A 17,986-nucleotide genomic window follows, 5' to 3' on the forward strand; every position below is an offset into this window, starting at 1 on the left:
TTTATTCACGGTTTCTCCCAAGAGCTTCCTAAAGATGCAGGAAGGAAAAAAAAAGTTGACTTCAGAAGCTAACAGGCATTACAGGCCTGAAGCATGTGTGTCACCGATGCCCAAAATTCGCACAACCTAACTGCTCCAAGCCTTACTTTGGTGCCCATAAATACAAGATAAAACCAATATGACACTGCGGAAAGAAGAGTTATGTAACATCTAATATTTAGAATTTGCTGTCTGCTTAAATTTTGCCTTGCTGTTCTTGGGGAATTAGAGCTTCGTATGCTTAGTATTTTGTTTGTTTTAATCTTTTCCTTAACTTTTAACAGAAAGAGTTTGGGGAACCTGGGTGGCTTGCTGCCCTGCAGCCCAGAAATTTCTGCTGCAAAAAGATAGTCATTGCAGCATCAAGAAATTCAAGCGAACATTGCTCCAGAGAGTCCTGAGCAATGAGAGAGTGAACACCATGCCATTTTCAAAATTTCATGGAGATTTTTTGGACCCAAGTGTGGCAATAACAGAAACTGAGATGAAAGATGCACAGTTACATCAGTATGTATGTTGGACGTGGCTATCACTATATAGGAAGAATGTGGTTCTCAGCACTGCAGGTATTTCACATCCTACAAAGCTATTTATTTATTTTGAGACAGTCCCAAGAATACTCAGAGTGGAAAGGAAATAATAATAATAAGATAGCAAATAAAAACAAAGTTCAAAGCAGAGCAAACTTAGAGCACCAATACAATGTGGTAGTTAAGAGTGCCCGTGCCTGACTTAACTGGGGAGACCTGGGTTCAAATCCCCAGCCATGAAAATCACTGGATGGCTTTGAGTCAGTTATTCTCTCTCTCTCTCTCTCTCTCTCTCTCTTTCTTTTGGCCTAAACTAACTCACCATGTTGGTCTGATAATAAAGTTGCCCAATATGTTCTTTTAACATTTCAGCATTTGGGATGCACATCAGAATCATTTCAGGATACAAACTGCACTCTGACCTGCTATAAGGCAGCTTCCTATGTTCTGTGCAGCACCAAGGCACACAGACCTGGCCATTTTCCACAACCAATCTTCACATCCTAGTTTTTTCCACAATCAATCTTCACATGCCAGTTGACCCAGTTTGGGGCCATCAGGTGCCTTGGACTACGATGCTTCCTTTGTGAAGATACTTTGCTTGTACTGGATAAGGACAGTTTTTCCCATTGCAACGCAGAGTGAAACCAAGTGGATTGATGATATGGGGCAGGGTGGTGGTGGTAGCGGTGGAGCTTTCTCTGAATTTTGAACACTGTTCAGTCACAGAATAAGTAGAAGCAACAGAAATTTCAGCTCAATTGAATGGAAGCAGAGAGCGCTGTTTATTATTCTGCTGCTGTGCTGTTCTCTCCTCAAAAAACACTGAGCCTGTGCAGAAATTTGAGACATAGAGAATGCAATTCACTCCCATTTGCCAACAGCCCACCCCCTAAGCCGCTTGAGGACTTTTACATAACAGAGCACTAAGGGGACCCAAAGTCTGTAGTTCAAGCAAGCCCTAACTGCCAAGTCGGTTAAGGACAACACAGTTAACAGCAGCTGTTTGACAGAGAATGCAAGAAATATACTCAGATTAGGAAGGTTAAAAAAAAACCCAAGATGCTAATCTAGCTACTTAAGGAAAAAAGGCACAACAAAATTAACAGATTTTGTACATCAATTGCAGAGGCATTTTGATGAAGGACTATGTGTGTGCGTGTGTATGTGTTCAAAACCGATTCTGAATGCTTCATTTTAGAAGCAAGGCTAGCCTCCCTGACATGTTCTTTGTCATAATGCGTTGGTTTCATTATCAGAGGCAAAGTGTGTCTTCCAAACCACTGAAATTATCCCCTCTTCCTTTCATGCCTAGGAACGATTCAGTGAGCACGGGCTTCCATTGCAGTCCAGTTTCCTGCAGGCAGGGGAAACTCTGGTGCTAAATCAGAACTTCTTACTTTATTGGAATGGAAAGAATGAGTACAAAATACCAAGGAGCATGTTCTTGTTTCACACACAGCTGCTCAAGGCCAGCTCGGCATAGGGAAACGGTGCATGTTTACACGGTGCTGGAATCTCTCATTCCAGCATTACTGCTGCAGGGATTTCATGATTTTTACATATATCTCTCAAAACAGCAAGAGTAAAAGGACAGGGTGCCAAAGAAAACAGTAGCACGGCTGACTAGCATTGTATCTGCTTCTCCCCCCAGCCCCCCGCCGCCCTATATATTTACACACTCATAAAAAGACAGGGATCTGCCTTATAACCAAGTCAGAAGTGAGGAGGGAAGAAGCACTGTGGGCTAACGACAAAGAAGGGGGAAGCAGGCTCCAGTGATCGAAAAAGCAACATTGGTTGTGCTCTACGCATTTCAGAATCTCTCTTTTTCAGGAGCTAAAAATCAAATAAAACATTTACATTAAGAATAATATCATATGGATAACACCATAAGATATGTTATCCATAAGATATTATTCTTAATGTAAATGTTTTATTTGATTTGCAGCTCCTGAAGAAGGAGGCATTCCGAAACGCATAGAGCACAATCAATTTGCTTTATCGAGCACCAGAGCCTTCCTTCCTCTTCTTTGTCGTTATAACCAAGTCAGACCTTGGGTCCATTTCACTCATTACTGTCTATGCCAGGGGTGTAAAACCTCAGGCCTGGGGGCCAAATCTAGCCCTGCAGGGTTCCCCCTCCCCCCGGCCCATCCCCTTTCCCCCAACCACTGATTATTTGGTGGTTTCCTAGATTTTGTGCAGTTTCTTCTCCATTCTAAATTAATGAAATGCCTCTCTTAAGGCTTAGTTACTGGTAGTAAAGCGCTTTAAACTAAAATATGTTGGTATTTTGACCCCACCCCTTTTATCTTTGGCCCCACCCACCACTGGAATGTGGCCCCTGAGAGTTTCTCCAACACTGAATTTGGCCTTTAGGTTGAAAGAGGTTCCCCACGCCTGTTGTACTGGGAAACCCTGCCATGGTTACTCAGTTTATTTAAACTGGGCCAAAGAGAAGGGTTTACTTTTTAGCAGTAAGCAGCTTTGCTGACGTTTTAGGACCAGGCTGCCACACTTTTCTCTAACCTGCTCTGAACCATCTCTCCAGCCTCCATCAAACTCTATGAAGGCCACTTTAAGAACCCTGCTCTAAAATCTTCAGCCATTACATATAACATTTTGTAGAAGGAAATAACACTTCTGAAAATGGCAGGGGAAACAGTGAAAGCAGTAGTTTAAGACATTACTTTAAAATGCAATCCTGATCCACTGAAATTAAAGAGATTTTTGCCATTAGCATCAATATATGAAGGCCAACACCTGAACTGCAAAATTCAGCCAAGCAATTGCTTTTCAAGGAATGTTACTGTTCAGGTTATTCTAGAAACTGTGTCTTTGCTTACTATTTCATTAACAACTTCTGTAAACTGCTCAGAGAGCTTCAGCTATGGGGCAGTATAGAAATGTAAATAACAACAACAACAACATTGATCTAGCTTTTTTTTTTCTTTTAAGGACTTTAATCTTTCAGTTAACAATTGCACATGCACTCACTCCCTGAAAACTTGATAACAAACCCTGAACCAATTTTATAGCAGCGCAAGATAGAAATACTAGCATTGTGTAATCTTCACCAATTTCCCCAAAAGCATGCTCCTAAATCGGCAAGTTCTACTGAGTTCAACAGGAATTGCTTCCTAGTAAGCATGCTAATGATTGTAGTATAAATCTGTAAGTAAGTGTATATGCCAAACAGCACAAAGGACACCAATATTACCTGGTAAGGAGTTGCGATTGTCAGTACACATGAAAAGGATTCTTTCATACACCAGTTTTCCTGCAATAATAAGAATTTAAACATCTAAATAATGGGTTCAGACTATAAGTAGATAGAAAAGACCTGGGCTTCAGCTCTAAATCCAGATGACAATCGTATTACCAACCTCCCTTACCAACCTGTCTGATCGCTCAGGCCCTCAAAGGGCATACTCCTGGTGGTTCCACAATGGACCTATGGCACCGACTGGAGTTCCCCTGGAGAAGAGCCTTCAATGTGGGGGCTCCCTTCCTATGGAACTCCCTGCCTCTGGGGGTCAGGCAGGTGCCAGCTCTGAATTGTTTTCGGCACCTCCTGAAAACAGCTCTTTTCCAAGAAGCCTTCCTTGGCTGACCAGCCTCAGTTTTATTGGCAAGCTATTTTCTAATGAATAATTTTAATATGTTTCATTTTTTTAATCTTTTGTTCATTTTATCTCTTGTTGTTCACCACTCCAGAAGCTGATTAGATGTGGAGCAATATACAAATGTTGCAAATAAATAAATAAACTAGTCCTGGATTGTTGTTTGCGTAAAATTGTTTTCATATATTTGTATGTAAATGGTTTTATATTGTTATGGTTTTAATCTTTGTAAACCGCTCAGAGAGCTTTGGCTATTGGGCAGTATAGAAATGTAATTAACGAATGAATGAATGAATGAATGAATGAGTGAATGTAGGATATCAGTGTGAGAAATAAAAATGGAATAGGATGGGTAGGAAATCTGCTTCCTTGGAAGTTTTAGTAACAGGATATCATATTCTAGAGATTCCTTAAGAGCTAATGCAGATTTTTTAAACTTGTGTTCAATATATGGGCTAGAAGTCTAAATAAATGAAGCATTCTTATACAGTAATTCTAATCATTCTAGGGCAATTTGCCAAACCAAAAATCATGTACTTTTTCTTATGACATTATACTGCCACCTAATGGAGACAACTGTAGTATGTTCTTTCAGACCATGTTCTCTTACTCAACACCATTTTTTAAAAAAATGACTTAAGTCGGTTTGTTATTGAATGAAAAGTGAAAGGAAACACGAATATGAGCACGTCTTAAGGGAGGTGTACGTATTCTTACTTGGAATCAGTTTTGTTAAAAAGTTGGTTGTATCCTTCTTATTGTGCATTCACCCATACAAAGAATGTCTATCAGTCAGAGGGGGTGGGGGGAGAGGGAGAAGAGCCCCCACAAACACAAACCCTCTCTTCCAGCTACCAGAATTATGGAGAAGCCATAAAATGCAAGGAAGGAACAAAACGTATATCAGTGCATGCAAGTGAAGGGGGTGGGAACGGTTTGCTTCTTAGCATGGGCAAAATTGTGCATATGCAGAATATTTTAAAACTGCAAGCTTAAATTGCACAAAACCATCATCACTGCAAATCAAGAATGTCTAGGACAAGCATTACCGTGTGATAACAAGTGCTGAATACAGATGAGGGGAGAAAAGAGTCACACTCATATGGATATACATGCAGTTCGTATAAATGCATTGCTCAGGGGTAATCTAAAGTAACGGGCATATTTTGAGGAGCCATTAATCTTTTAGCAGATTGTTCTACATGAGGGACCAGAGTTTGAAACTGCACAAAGTTCCAGTTTTTCCTCTACTTTTTTTTTTTGGGGGGGGGGGGCTAAAGAGGGTATTAGGTTATGAAACCACTATTAAAAAGGAGCCTCTAAGTCTGCTCTATTTCATTAAAAAAACATTGGCTTCAGCATATCACTGCCTGTATTGCCCCACCTTGTCAAGGAAATCTGTCAGAGCTACCTTGTGAACCTGGAGGCCACCATAGCTTGGTGGTAGAGCACATGCTTCGCATACAGAATGCCCCAAGTTCAGTCCCTGACACCCTAAGTGAAAGGGCCAGGTAGCAGATGATGGGAACGCCTCAGCCCAAGACCCTAGAAAGCTGGGCCAGTCAAGAGGCAAACACATTTTTACTCAGGCCGGCCTTTGGCATGTAAGCTGGTCTGTTGCTGAAGGGGTTAATTGTTGGTGCTGTTTATTTCTTTCATTGTTGTGGTTTTTAACTGTCCTTTTAACTTATTTGTTTTTGTGTCATATTTTAATTCAGATTTTGTTTTTAATCTGGGTTTTATTGCTATTTTTTGGCACTCAGGATATAAATTAGATAAATACATACGCAGTACAGAAGGAGAGACCTTATTCCCAAGCAACCCTTTACAAGAGCCTTGCAGCTGGGTTTGACTACAAACCCCATCACCCCCAGGCAGTGTGACTGTGGCCATGCTGGCTGGGGATGATAGGACCTGTAGTCCAACATATCTAGAGGGCGCCAGGACAGGGAAGGTTGCTTTACATCATCATCCAGTTCTTTAGCATTCCTGTTTCTACACAGAGCCATTTCCAAAAGGTTCCCATGCCGTTGCCAATGGCAGAAGCTGATGGTGGTCTGTTCCAAGTCGGCTCAACATAGTGGCACTCAGCACGGGTCAGCTCCAGCCACCATAGATAGCACATTTATGACAGGGTCTGCTGTGCATCAACAGCTCTACATCCACGCAGGGGTCTAATCCATGTCAGGCAACAATGGCAGCAACAGGGCATGTGACAAATATACCCCCAAATCAGGCTCAAGACATCTGTAGGTGTTGATAACATTCATTTTTGGCTTGAATCCACTAAATTCTGAGAGGTTGTGGGCAGGTCATATTATTCTGTCATGTTTGTTTTGTCCAGGAAAGAACATCTGGTGCTCTCTCAATCTACTGAACAAAGGTATTTTACTGGCGTAAGCAACTTTCAGTAAGTCGAGATTGTTAAACGGGAAACGTGATATGGAAAAGAACAAGAAAAAACCCACTACCAAATGTCTCTCACAGAACGCCCTGCTGGAAACACAACAGTTCTTTCGAGCTTCAGTGCTATAAAATAACCCGTTTCACATCACTGAGTTAAAAGAAGAATGGGATGATGTCAGTGGATTGTATCAGAATGTAACATTTCTTTCTGTAAATGTATGTATGAAATATTTCAAATGGAAAGGGTACATTTATCCATATACGGATGGGGAGGGAAGGGGGGGGGAGTGCTGAAGGTTACATTTTTAAAAACATATGTCCATTTAAATTTAGAAGTAATTTTAAAACCTTGTGTAGTGGCTAAGAAAATTGAGCTGTGCGCCAAGTCCTGTTCTGCCCTCTGCCATGAACTCCATAGGTTGTCTTAGGCAAACTACTTATTGGTCAGCTTCAGTCCTCTAACTGCACTGTGGGGACCTCACAGGGATTACCTGTAAGGATTACCAAGATAATATATGTGAAGCATGTTGAACTCTCTAAAGTGTTCTAAAGTAAATGCCAAGTATTGTTATTATCACACCTCTGTTAAAAAAATAAAGTACTGAGTAAAATCTGCTCAACTTAAATTTCATAATTCATGTATGACCCTTCCCTTCGTTTTGTGTTGATTCCTCCCCACTTTGCTTAGGAGAGAAACAGGAAAACAGTTTGCTATATGTTACATATTAAATGCAACTCTAGGATTCTGCAACACACTCTTTCAAATACCTAGGTTCAAAATTATAAAAAGAGCAAAATCTTCTCCCCCTCTCAAATACCTTAGAACTCAAAGTCACCAAACAAACACTGTAACACTAGGCTACACTCTCAGCTTAGCCACTGATATTTAGGGATGTACAAAAGTCACTTACCTTTTGCGGATTATGTTGATGGGGGGGGGGGAGGCGTTCCGTCCCACCCCCCGGAATCCTCGACGGGGGGGGAGGCACTCCGTTCCTCCCCCCCGGAATCCTCCGTGGCTGGCTGTGCTCCACGACAGCTCCGCGGAGCAGCCAGCCAGGCCCAGCCAGGCCAGAGCCATCCACAGCCGGATTTCCGTCCGCGGAGGGCTCTGGGTAAAAAACAAAACCCTGCGTACATAAATGGCGGCGGCTACAGCCGCCACCATTTGCGTTCCTTATTTTTGCCCTCTTAATCTACGTAAATATTTACGCAGACTATGACGGCGAAAATAAAGGGGAACGCAAATAGCGTAGCGGGCGCTATTTGCATCCCTTTTTGATTCGCCGTTTTAACCTACGTAAAGATTTACATAGGCTAACACAGGGAATCAAAAAGGGACGCAAATAGCGCCCGCTACGCTATTTGCGTTCCCCTTTATTTTCGCCGTCATAGTCTACGTAAATATTTACGTAGACTAAGACAGGCAAAAATAAGGAACGCAAATGGCGGCGGCTGTAGCCGCCGCCATTTGCGTACGCGGTTTTGTTTTGTTTTTTTAACCCACCCAGCCATTATAGGCTACGTAAAGATTTACGTAGCCTATCACGTCGTGTTTTTTTTTTAAACCTAGCCATGATAGGCTACGTAAATCTTTATGTAGCCTATCATGTCTTTTTTTTTTTTTTTTTTTTTACAAGAGTGGAAATGGCGGCGGCGGCAGCTGGTCGGAAGACCAGCCGCCGCAGCCGCAGCCACCGCTGGAGCTGCCGCCGCCCGGAAGATCCGCCCCAGGTGAGTCTCGTCCCGGGGGGGGATCCGCGGGGGTGCGGCAGGTCGTTCTGCCATGGAGTTCGGGGGGCTGAATGCACTGGCGTTCGGCCTCACCGAGATCCGTGGCGGAATTCTCTGCCATCCCTACTGATATTTAAAAGACTTCAGACAAAATGCCATTTGATATGTAAACAAGCCACTGCTCCAACTGGGAGGAACCTTTTAATGGTTTTCAGTGGACTGCATATTTTTTGTATTCTGACGTGAGGGCTTAAGAGTGCAATCTTAAGGGCTGAGGGGCCACAGGAAGCAGCATGAGCGCCCCTCGATTGGCAGAGAAGGAGGCCTGCCAGGTGGATGGCGGTTACACTGCTGGAGCCCCCCACCCCTAAAATGCCCTGTGGAAAGCTCCATGGGTGTCAATGTCCTACCAGCAGTGGAGGCCTAAACAGGGTGTTCCATGAGCAGCCATGGATCCACAAGACCCTAAGTCCCCTTGTTCTAGTAACATGCCCCCAAAAGGGACTCAAAACACTGGAGTCAATGACGCCCCCCACCTACCTCCCATCCTGCCAGTGAGCTGGCAGGGTTTAAGAAGCGCTGGTAGCTCTGCCATGGAATCTCCACCCCCGCCATAGGACTGCTCTACCAGTGAACTTTGACAACATTTACTCTTTGTATTCATTTCTGTAAGTGCTTGAGAAACTAAAAAGATATTTCTACTTAGGGACTGGAGATGGGAGAGGAAGGGAGAGAGAGATGATTCTGGAGGGGCTTTCAGTCAGAGTCATCTCTGCTTCCAGAACCTCTTGCTCACATAACATCATTCATTAGCAGCCACTGCTCTGTAGGAAAGGATGATGCTCAATAGATCAGCACTTACCAAATGTGTCAAGTATATCTGTTATCAAGACGAATTTACTTGGATAAAACTGAATCACAGTCGTGTCTGAAAGAAGTTTAGAACACTTGAGGGAGGAAGAAAAAAGGGAAAAGACAAGTAAGTCGTGGTGCAATTATATACATTATCATTATGTAGAATTGTTAAAAGGTAGGTCAAACAGCTTATTATTTGGCAAGGGTCTGCAGCTCAGAGATAGAGCACGTGCTTTTATGCAGAAGGTGGCAGTTCTGATGATACACTGGCCCCCAAGCCACATAGGGCCTTGAAGGTCAAAAGCAGCCCTTTCAATCAAGCCTGGAAACCAACTGAATGCCAGCAGAGATCCGTCAAAATAGATTTTCTATCTTCTGGGAAGTCAGTACTAGTCCACAACCTAAAGAATGTTATTCTTTCAACCTGGTGATACTAATAGTGTGATGGTTTGTTATTTTTTTTAAAAAGGGTATTCTTTCACAGAAAAACAGTGTAGTGTGTACAGAGGTAGTAACCCTGTATCTGAATGGTCACACTTCAGAATGCAGGGAGGCAGGGCGGCCTATGACTGAATGTTCTACCATATAAAGAAATTCCTTGCACATAGAAAACTAGCAGGGCTGAAGAGCGCTAAGCTAGAACCCTTACCTCAGTAATCTAATTCTATCTGTGCAAAGTATTTATTTTTGTACAGGGGAGCGTTCAAGCCAACTTCTCACATTTGGAAACCAAATCCTTTGATCTGAAGTGCACAATTTGTCCAGCTTGGGAACAATGTAAAAAAAAAAATCAATTTCAGTTCTACTGCATGTGTCTTATTTATTCATTGTAATTATATCCAGCCCTTAAATCGCATTCTTACTTCTTCATTGCCTGCCTTGACCAAGCAAGGAGAAAGAGCAACAGCCTCCACCCGCCTGGCCTTCGTCTGGTTCAATGGAAGAAGGCAAGTAAATGGACAGTGGCAAAAGAATAAAGTACGTGGTGGGCTAACTGAAGGTATCTTGCCCAAGCCCCCCACCCACAAAAAACCTGGAGCCAGCGCCACTTTCAGGGTCCTTCAGGAACCCTACACAATTAACAGCACGTTAAACACACACTTTTCTAATAAGTTATAACCCCAATTATTATACGTAAAAACACTGTAATGCTAACCTGAATAACGATCTTTAGAGCTTTCACTTTTTGATCCGAGGCCCATGCATCCTTTAAAGATTGGTTGAGTTCTTCAATCCGGTTGGTGTAGTCTTGCTGAGTCAAGTTTAATAGTTCTTTTTGCGACCCCTGAAAAGGACCCGGGGCGCAAACCCTAAGTTATTAACATACAAAACAAGACAGCTTCTTTTTCAAAAGTTTCCTCCTCTCCTCCCTTTGGAAGAGGGCTGGAACATGCAGAGTTGCCAATTGGCAGATTACATAACAAACTATAATTGAAATTCAGTGAGAGTTGGGATACAATTGGGTCACCTTTGAAGAAGTCCAGCCAGCATCCTTTGTGCTCAAAGGACACAAATAGGGCCGCCTGTTTTATCTTGGGTAGAATCTCTTAATTTTTCTTACCACCACAAATTACAGGACCAACACATTAAATGTTCTGCTTCTCAGGAGTCAATATACACCAAAAAGCAGACTGCGTGTACAGCGATATCCCATTAGAATGTTTTAATCACAATTTTATGTACAAGAAATCAAACCCTCAACTATAAGGTTTGGGTTTTTTGGTTTGGGCTTTTAATGAAGGACATTGATCAAGAAAAGTTATTAGGAAAATAAACTGAATGAATAAAGCCAAAGATCTTTTTTCCTTCTTCTTGTCCCATTCCTTTTTCCTTGTGTGTTGTGTCTTTTTAGACTGTAAGCCCGTCGGCAGGGACTGTCTTATTTAACTGATAATATGTAAGCCACTCTGGGAGCCTTTTGGCTGAAGAACAGCATAAAAATACTTCAAATAAATAAATAAGTAATCAAGAAATGGGGGTTCAAGGGATCCTAAAGTCATATTGTTCAACCACTAGAGTTGGAGGCAAACTGTTGACTTCTTTTGGATACATTTTTGTTATCAGAACTTTTATCAAAACTTTAGTACTGCCTTCCCCAACTTGGTGGCCTCCAGATGTTCTGAACTACAACTCCCAACAGCCCTGACCACTGGCGATGCTGGCTGGGGCTGATGGGTGTTGAAGTCCAAAACACTGAAGGGCGACCAGGTTGGGGAAGGCTGGTTTAGTGCACTGAGCTAAAATAGTGACTCTCTACGGGGATCCCCTTCAATACGCACAAGTTACACACACAAGACGGGATGCATCAAGCCATCAGGGTAAGACATTTTGATCTCTGATGACCTAAACTGCCTGGGACCAGAATAGCTCAAGAATCACTTTCTTCCACAAGATCCTGCTCAACAACTTCACTCACTTGCTTTCAATTCTCCCATCCACCCACCTTCAGAAATATAGCAGGTGGTTCCTGAGAAAAGGATTTTTTTAGCTGCGGCACCCAAAATCTTGACTAGCCTTCTTAAGAGAGGCCCACATGTCCCCTTCACGATTCACTTTTTACAGGCAGCGAAGACAATTTCGTTTCAGCCAGTTTTTGCAGATTACTGTCCTTACTTTTTTATCCTCCTGCTGCTTTTTAGTCTTAAAATTGTGGTTGGTTTTATTGATATCTTATATGTCTTATTATGTATTTGTAAACTACCATATTTGATAGAATATTAGACAGAATATTTCATAGAAACGTGAGGTATAAATGTCCAAAAAAACCCAGTGGTCACACACCTCTTCAAGGTCATCTAGCTCTTCCAGCCTTGTCCGCACCTTCTCAGAAACTGCTGATCCTGGAGTTGATGCTTTTCCTGCAGACAATTACATGTTTGAATGCCTTGAACTGTGCCAGAACAAACAATAAATTCAATTTTTGAGGAAGAGAGCCATCATTAAGTTTGGACTGATGTAAATAATGGAGTCATAATGCCCAAATGGTGTCTTTAAAGGCACAATAACTATTCAAACTTCCCACCTCATGATTGTACTATCGAGACTTTTTTGCTCCTGTTTTCAAACTTTTCTAGTAATCAGCGTGTTGTGGATTATTTATGTGTCAAATTTCAATTTTTAGATGTTCTGTTAAGTCCCCTGGCTTGGAAAACAAAGGCAGAAGTGTCCAGTGTTCATACTTTTCTAGTAAATGGAGTGTTTTAGTACTACATGTGTACCAAATAATGGGGCACTAGCTCATTGGAAAACAGCCGAACAATTCAAATATTCCCATAACCGAGTGGCCTGTTTAACTATCTTATATAAAAATAGGAAAAAAGAAAATAATTTGGGAGTTTATATTTAAAACCTTTTTCTATACAGTATATAGACTACATAGTATATGAAAGTGTCTGAATATGTTTCAATATATGAAAGTGTCTGCTTACCTTTTTCAGATCCCATATACAAATTCTGAAATGAAACAAACACCATTTTATTAAAAAAAAATATTTCCGAAGTTGATTGATCCCTCCCACCAACAACCTTAGACATATAACAAAAAGATGACCTATTGATTAGGACCTATCGAGATTCAAAATGTGGGGCGCAAGCTTTTGAGAGTAACAGACTCTTCCACAGGCTGGATATTAAACATTTTAAAAACATTTATTGAAGATGACATGTATAGTTTGTGTTTACACCAGAAGTCACTTTTTCCCTAGACATTTGCTTGCATTCAACATTTTAAAATAATAACCAGATGCTCACTCACAATGGAGAGTCTTTCATTTGTTGTGTACCGAGCAAGGATTTCACCCCGTTTGCTTGACCATGGCTCAAAATCACTTCCTACAGTCAAGCTCTCCTCTTTATCACGTTTCTTTCTGGCATTATCCTACAGACAAAGAAAGAGGGTATAATATCCTCACATAAATGAGAAGTTCAACTTCTGATATATACTGTAAAGACATCTGAAGGAAGGAAGGAAGGAAGGAAGGAAGGAAGGAAGGAAGAAAGAAAGAAAGAAAGAAAGAAAGAAAGAAAGAAAGAAAGAAAGAAAGAAAGAAATTTCACCCAGATAGTATATGAACATCGGTAACTAGTGGTAAACAGCTGAAAACCCCCTGCAGAATGCAAAGGCAGCAATACATTAGTTCCACTTCAATCTAGTCTAGTCAATATGATTAGAATGTTACTGTCCTGTTATGTGGTCCCTTCAGGCTCACAGGGGAAGCTGGTAGCAAGGGCAAGGCAGGAACACAATTCAGGGCAGGAAGAAAGCAGGACCTTGGATAACTCCAGGTGTGTCCTCCTGCCTGGAACTCTCTCCTACTTAGGGGTGTATGAAACCCCCTTACCTTGCATCCGCAGGAGTCCGCAGGGGCAGGGAGGTGATCCGTCCCTCCCCCCCCCGAATCCTCACTGGCCAGCTCCGCTCCGCAGCAAGTCCACAGAGCCACTGGCCGGTTCCGATGTGCCAGCGATACAGCAGCCATTGCTGTATCTTTGGTGGGCCGGAGTAACTGCGGCCACAAATGGCGTCCGGGATGCCATTTGCAGCCATAAAGGCCTTAGTTTAAGGTAAATGCAGCCATAAATGGCTCCATTTACCTTAAACTAAGGTCTTTACGGACGCAAATGGCGTCTGTCAAGGCCTCCTTGGAGGCCTCTCTCAGTCTAATCCAGTAGCCAAGTCAAGACACAGACAAAGGGATTCTTTTCAAAGCTTTATTCCTCTTTTACAACTTAACAACTCTACCGTTAGCAACTAGATATGAGCAGCAGAAAACCTATGCCCTAAATTGGAACAGTTGGTCCCTGTTTGAAAGGGAATTACTGGCAGACCCCTGAACTTAAGGACTAGGGAGAGTCCCTCCCCTTTTCCCTTGGATCCTCTGGGCGCAGCTGTTGTTTGCGCGCCAACCGGGCACTACGCCTCCTTTCTGCGCCCTCCATTTGGTGCCACTCTCTGCGTCGGCGTCGCACATCCATCAAGTCTGCTTCCTGCGCTCTGTCACTCCCAGAACCGCTATCTAAGCTAGGAATGCTGGTGGGAGGAATCTCCATCAGCTGTTGGCCCTGGGAAAAAGGTGTGTGCTCCTCTCCCAGGAGCGACTGCTCTTCCTCAGAATCAGAACTACTCTGGGATTCCATGGGCTCAGTGTCCACCCTGACAGCGTCCTGGACACCACTTGCGTCTGTGCTTTTGATTAATGTGATAGGCTACGCAAATATTTGCGTAGCCTATCACATAAAAGCAGGGACATTTATGGCTGCATTTACATTAAACTAAGGCCTTTACAGCCGCAAATGGTATCCCAGACGCCATTTGCGGCCGCAGTCAATCCGCTCCAGAGCCAACCAGCAGGGAGAATCCAGCCAGCGAGGATTCCTCTTGCAGGTAAGAGATCCGATCCTCCACGGACTTCAGGGGACGGATTCAATAGAATCCGGCCTCACTGGGGTCCATGGAGGATTTCTCCAACATCCCTACTCCTACTAGAACAACAGGAGCACATTGTCTCTGCAGGTAGCTACAGCCAACTAAAGCCTTATCCAGGACCTGTAGTGTGAAGGAGCTGACTGGATATAGCTGATTGGCCCTCGCCTGATTTTGTAGTCTGAGACTTCTGCGAGGATGAGGAGATGGAGGTTCTGCCAGGGACTCATCCTCTGAGCCAGAAGATGATGGAAGGGTTGTGTCCTCTGGCTGGGAGGGCCCCGAATAAGACACTGACTGTTCTACCCCCAAGGAAGTAACCTGTGCCCATCCTCATCAGAACCCTCTGCTGCACACTGGAAGGCCCAAGGGCTAGGCCTCACGACAACTACCAGAGTTGCAGTAAGCACTGGATCCGCAGTTGCTGCAAACATCGACAAAGGATCCGTGCCATCCAACACGCTGCTCAGAGGATCCAGCACTGAACTGGAGGAGGAGGAAGATGTAGAAGAAGTGCTTCCTTTACGACCCGATTTCTTTGTCTTAGATTCAGTGACCTGAGGAATATAAACAAAACAATGGTCAGAGAGGCTTGAAAGTATATGAGAAACATGTAGCCCCATTCTTTGCACATTTAGAAATATAGAGAAAAGAGATAGTTTTAAATATGTTCAGTGGTATATAAATAAATTAATAATAATAATAATAATATAATACTGTAAAGAAAGCCTCGCTTATTTCAATACGACCAGGTAAGTGTGCACATGATTGCTGCTATAATCCACCATCTTGGACTGAAACAGGTACAACTAAAGCTGAAATCTGCAATAGAGTTAGCCATGCCTAAGCCCACATATTAAGGAAAGTGATGGTGAAGAACTAAAATGCATACTAGACATAGCCTAATTCTAAACAGGATCAGGCAGTAAATCAGGGCTTTAGGTAAAATCCATGCTCAACAACTAGAAAACTAATATTTGTATCATCAGTGAAAAGGGATCATGGTTTAAGAACTATATTCAGTTTAAACAAGTCAACTTCATAAATCAGGGTTTGAAGTTGGATTGTTTTGGAACTGACCATAGTTACTGTTAAACCATGATTCCTGGTCTGGATGACATGACACCATGCTGGGCAACCCCATGGACCAGATCAGCCCATGTGCTAGAGGTTTTCCTGAGCATTGATGCCACAACCAAAATGGCCCTGTGTCTTTATTAAGAACATAAGAAGATTGAAATTGGATCAGATGAAGGGTCCATCTAGTCCAGCATTCTGTTCACAAAGTGGCCAACCAGCTGTCAACAGGAGACCCACAAGCAGATATGAGTACAACAGCATCTTCCCACCCATGTCCCCAGCAACTGGTGTACATAGGCTTACTGCCTCTGATTACTTGAAGGTAGCACACAGGCATCAGGCCTAGTAGCTATTGATAGACTTCTCTTCCATGAATTTGTCTGATCCCCTTTTAAAGCCATCCAAATGGGTGGCCATCACTACGTCCTGTGGCAGCGAATTCCATAGTTTAATTATGCACTGTGTGAAGAAGTCCTTCCTTTTATCTGTCCTGAATCTCCCACCAATCAGCTTCATGGGATGACCCCATTAGGTTGTAGTATAATGAGAGAGGGAGAAAAATGTTTCCCTATCCCCTTATGCATTATTCATACCATGCATAATTTTGTAGATGCTGTAAAGAACAATATTGGTTAGGAACCTGGAATGTCAGATCAATGAATCAAGGTAAGCTGGAGGTGGTCAAACATGAGATGGCAAGATTGAACATCGACATCTTGGGAATCAGCGAACTCAAATGGACAGGCATGGGCGAATTTAATTCAGGTGACCATCATATCTACTATTGTGGCCAAGAATCCCTTAGAAGAAATGGAGTAGCACTCATCGTCAACAAAAGGGTGGGAAAAGCAGTACTGGGGTACAATCTTAAAAATGATAGAATGATCTCAGTACGAATCCAAGGCAAACCATTCAACATCACAGTAATTCAAGTCTATGCCCCAACCACTGAGGCCGAAGAAGCTGAGGTTGATCGGTTCTATGAAGACCTACAACACCTTCTAGAACGAACACCAAAAAAAGATGTCCTCTTCATCATAGGGGATTGGAATGCTAAAGTAGGAAGTCAAGAAATCACTGGGATAACAGGCAGGCATGGCCTTGGTGTACAAAATGAAGCAGGACAAAAGCTAATAGAGTTTTGCCAAGAGAACACGCTGATCATAGCAAACACTCTTTTCCAACAGCACAAGAGGCGACTCTACACATGGACATCACCAGATGGTCAATATCGAAATCAGATTGATTATGTCCTTTGCAGCCAAAGATGGAGAAGCTCCATACAGTCAGTCAAAACAAGACCTGGAGCTGACTGTGGCTCAGATCATGAGCTGCTTCTTGCAAAATTTCGGCTTAAATTGAAGAACGTCGGGAAAACCACTAAACCGTTCAGGTATGACCTAAATCATATCCCTGATGAATATACAGTGGAGGTGAGGAATAGATTGAAGGGATTAGAGCTGATAGACAGAGTGCCTGAGGAACTATGGACGGAGGTCCGTAACATTGTTCAGGAGGCAGCAACTCAATCCATCCCAAAGAAAAAGAACTGCAAGAAAGCAAAGTGGCTGTCTGATGAGGCTTTACAAGTAGCTGAGGAAAGAAGGGAAGCGAAAAGCAAGGGAGAAAGGGGAAGACATACCCAACTGAATGCAGAGTTCCAGAGAATAGCAAGGAGAGACAAGAAGGCGTTCTTAAATGAACAATGCAAAGAAATCGAGGAAAACAACAGAATGGGAAAGACTAGAGATCTCTTCAAGAAAATTGGAGATCTCAAGGGAACGTTTTGTGCAAAGACGGGCATGATAAAGGACAAAGAAGGCAGGGACCTAACAGAAGCAGATGAGATTAAGAAGAGGTGGCAAGAATACACAGAAGAACTATACAGGAAAGATCTGAATGTCCCTGATAGCCATGATAGTGCGGTCACTGAACTTGAGCCGGACATCCTCGAGAGTGAAGTCAAGTGGGCCTTAGGAAGCATTAGTAACAACAAAGCTAGCGGAGATGACAGTATTCCAGCCGAGCTATTTAAAATCCTAAAAGATGATGCTGTTAAAGTGCTGCATTCAATATGCCAGCAAATCTGGAACACTCAACAGTGGCCACAAGACTGGAAAAGGTCAGTTTACATTCCAATTCCAAAGAAGGGCAACGCCAAAGAGTGTTCAAACTACCGCACCATTGCGCTCATTTCACATGCCAGCAAGGTGATGCTCAAAATCCTACAAGCTAGGCTTCAGCAGTATGCGAACCGAGAACTACCGGAAGTACAAGATGGGTTTAGAAGAGGC

General features: G+C 42.8%; 1 protein-coding gene across 2 annotated transcripts in view; it reads right to left on the bottom strand.

Annotated features, from left to right (window-relative positions):
- The window catches only part of VPS35L (VPS35 endosomal protein sorting factor like), a 108,450-nt gene that overhangs the window by 77,829 nt on the left and 12,635 nt on the right, over positions 1 to 17,986 (bottom strand). For both annotated transcript variants that reach the window (XM_084818572.1, XM_084818573.1), the window contains exons 3-9: positions 15,005 to 15,169; positions 12,945 to 13,067; positions 12,619 to 12,643; positions 11,972 to 12,048; positions 10,347 to 10,475; positions 9,198 to 9,282; positions 3,793 to 3,852 (exon numbers count right to left, since the gene is read on the bottom strand). In XM_084818572.1, coding sequence (XP_084674698.1) covers positions 3,793 to 3,852; positions 9,198 to 9,282; positions 10,347 to 10,475; positions 11,972 to 12,048; positions 12,619 to 12,643; positions 12,945 to 13,067; positions 15,005 to 15,169 — 664 coding nt within the window. The remainder of the gene's footprint in view (positions 1 to 3,792; positions 3,853 to 9,197; positions 9,283 to 10,346; positions 10,476 to 11,971; positions 12,049 to 12,618; positions 12,644 to 12,944; positions 13,068 to 15,004; positions 15,170 to 17,986) is intronic.

Source organism: Heloderma suspectum, chromosome 12 (assembly GCF_057233095.1).
Source record: "Heloderma suspectum isolate Gila_16-S chromosome 12, 16-S_ref, whole genome shotgun sequence".
NCBI lineage: Eukaryota > Metazoa > Chordata > Lepidosauria > Squamata > Helodermatidae > Heloderma > Heloderma suspectum.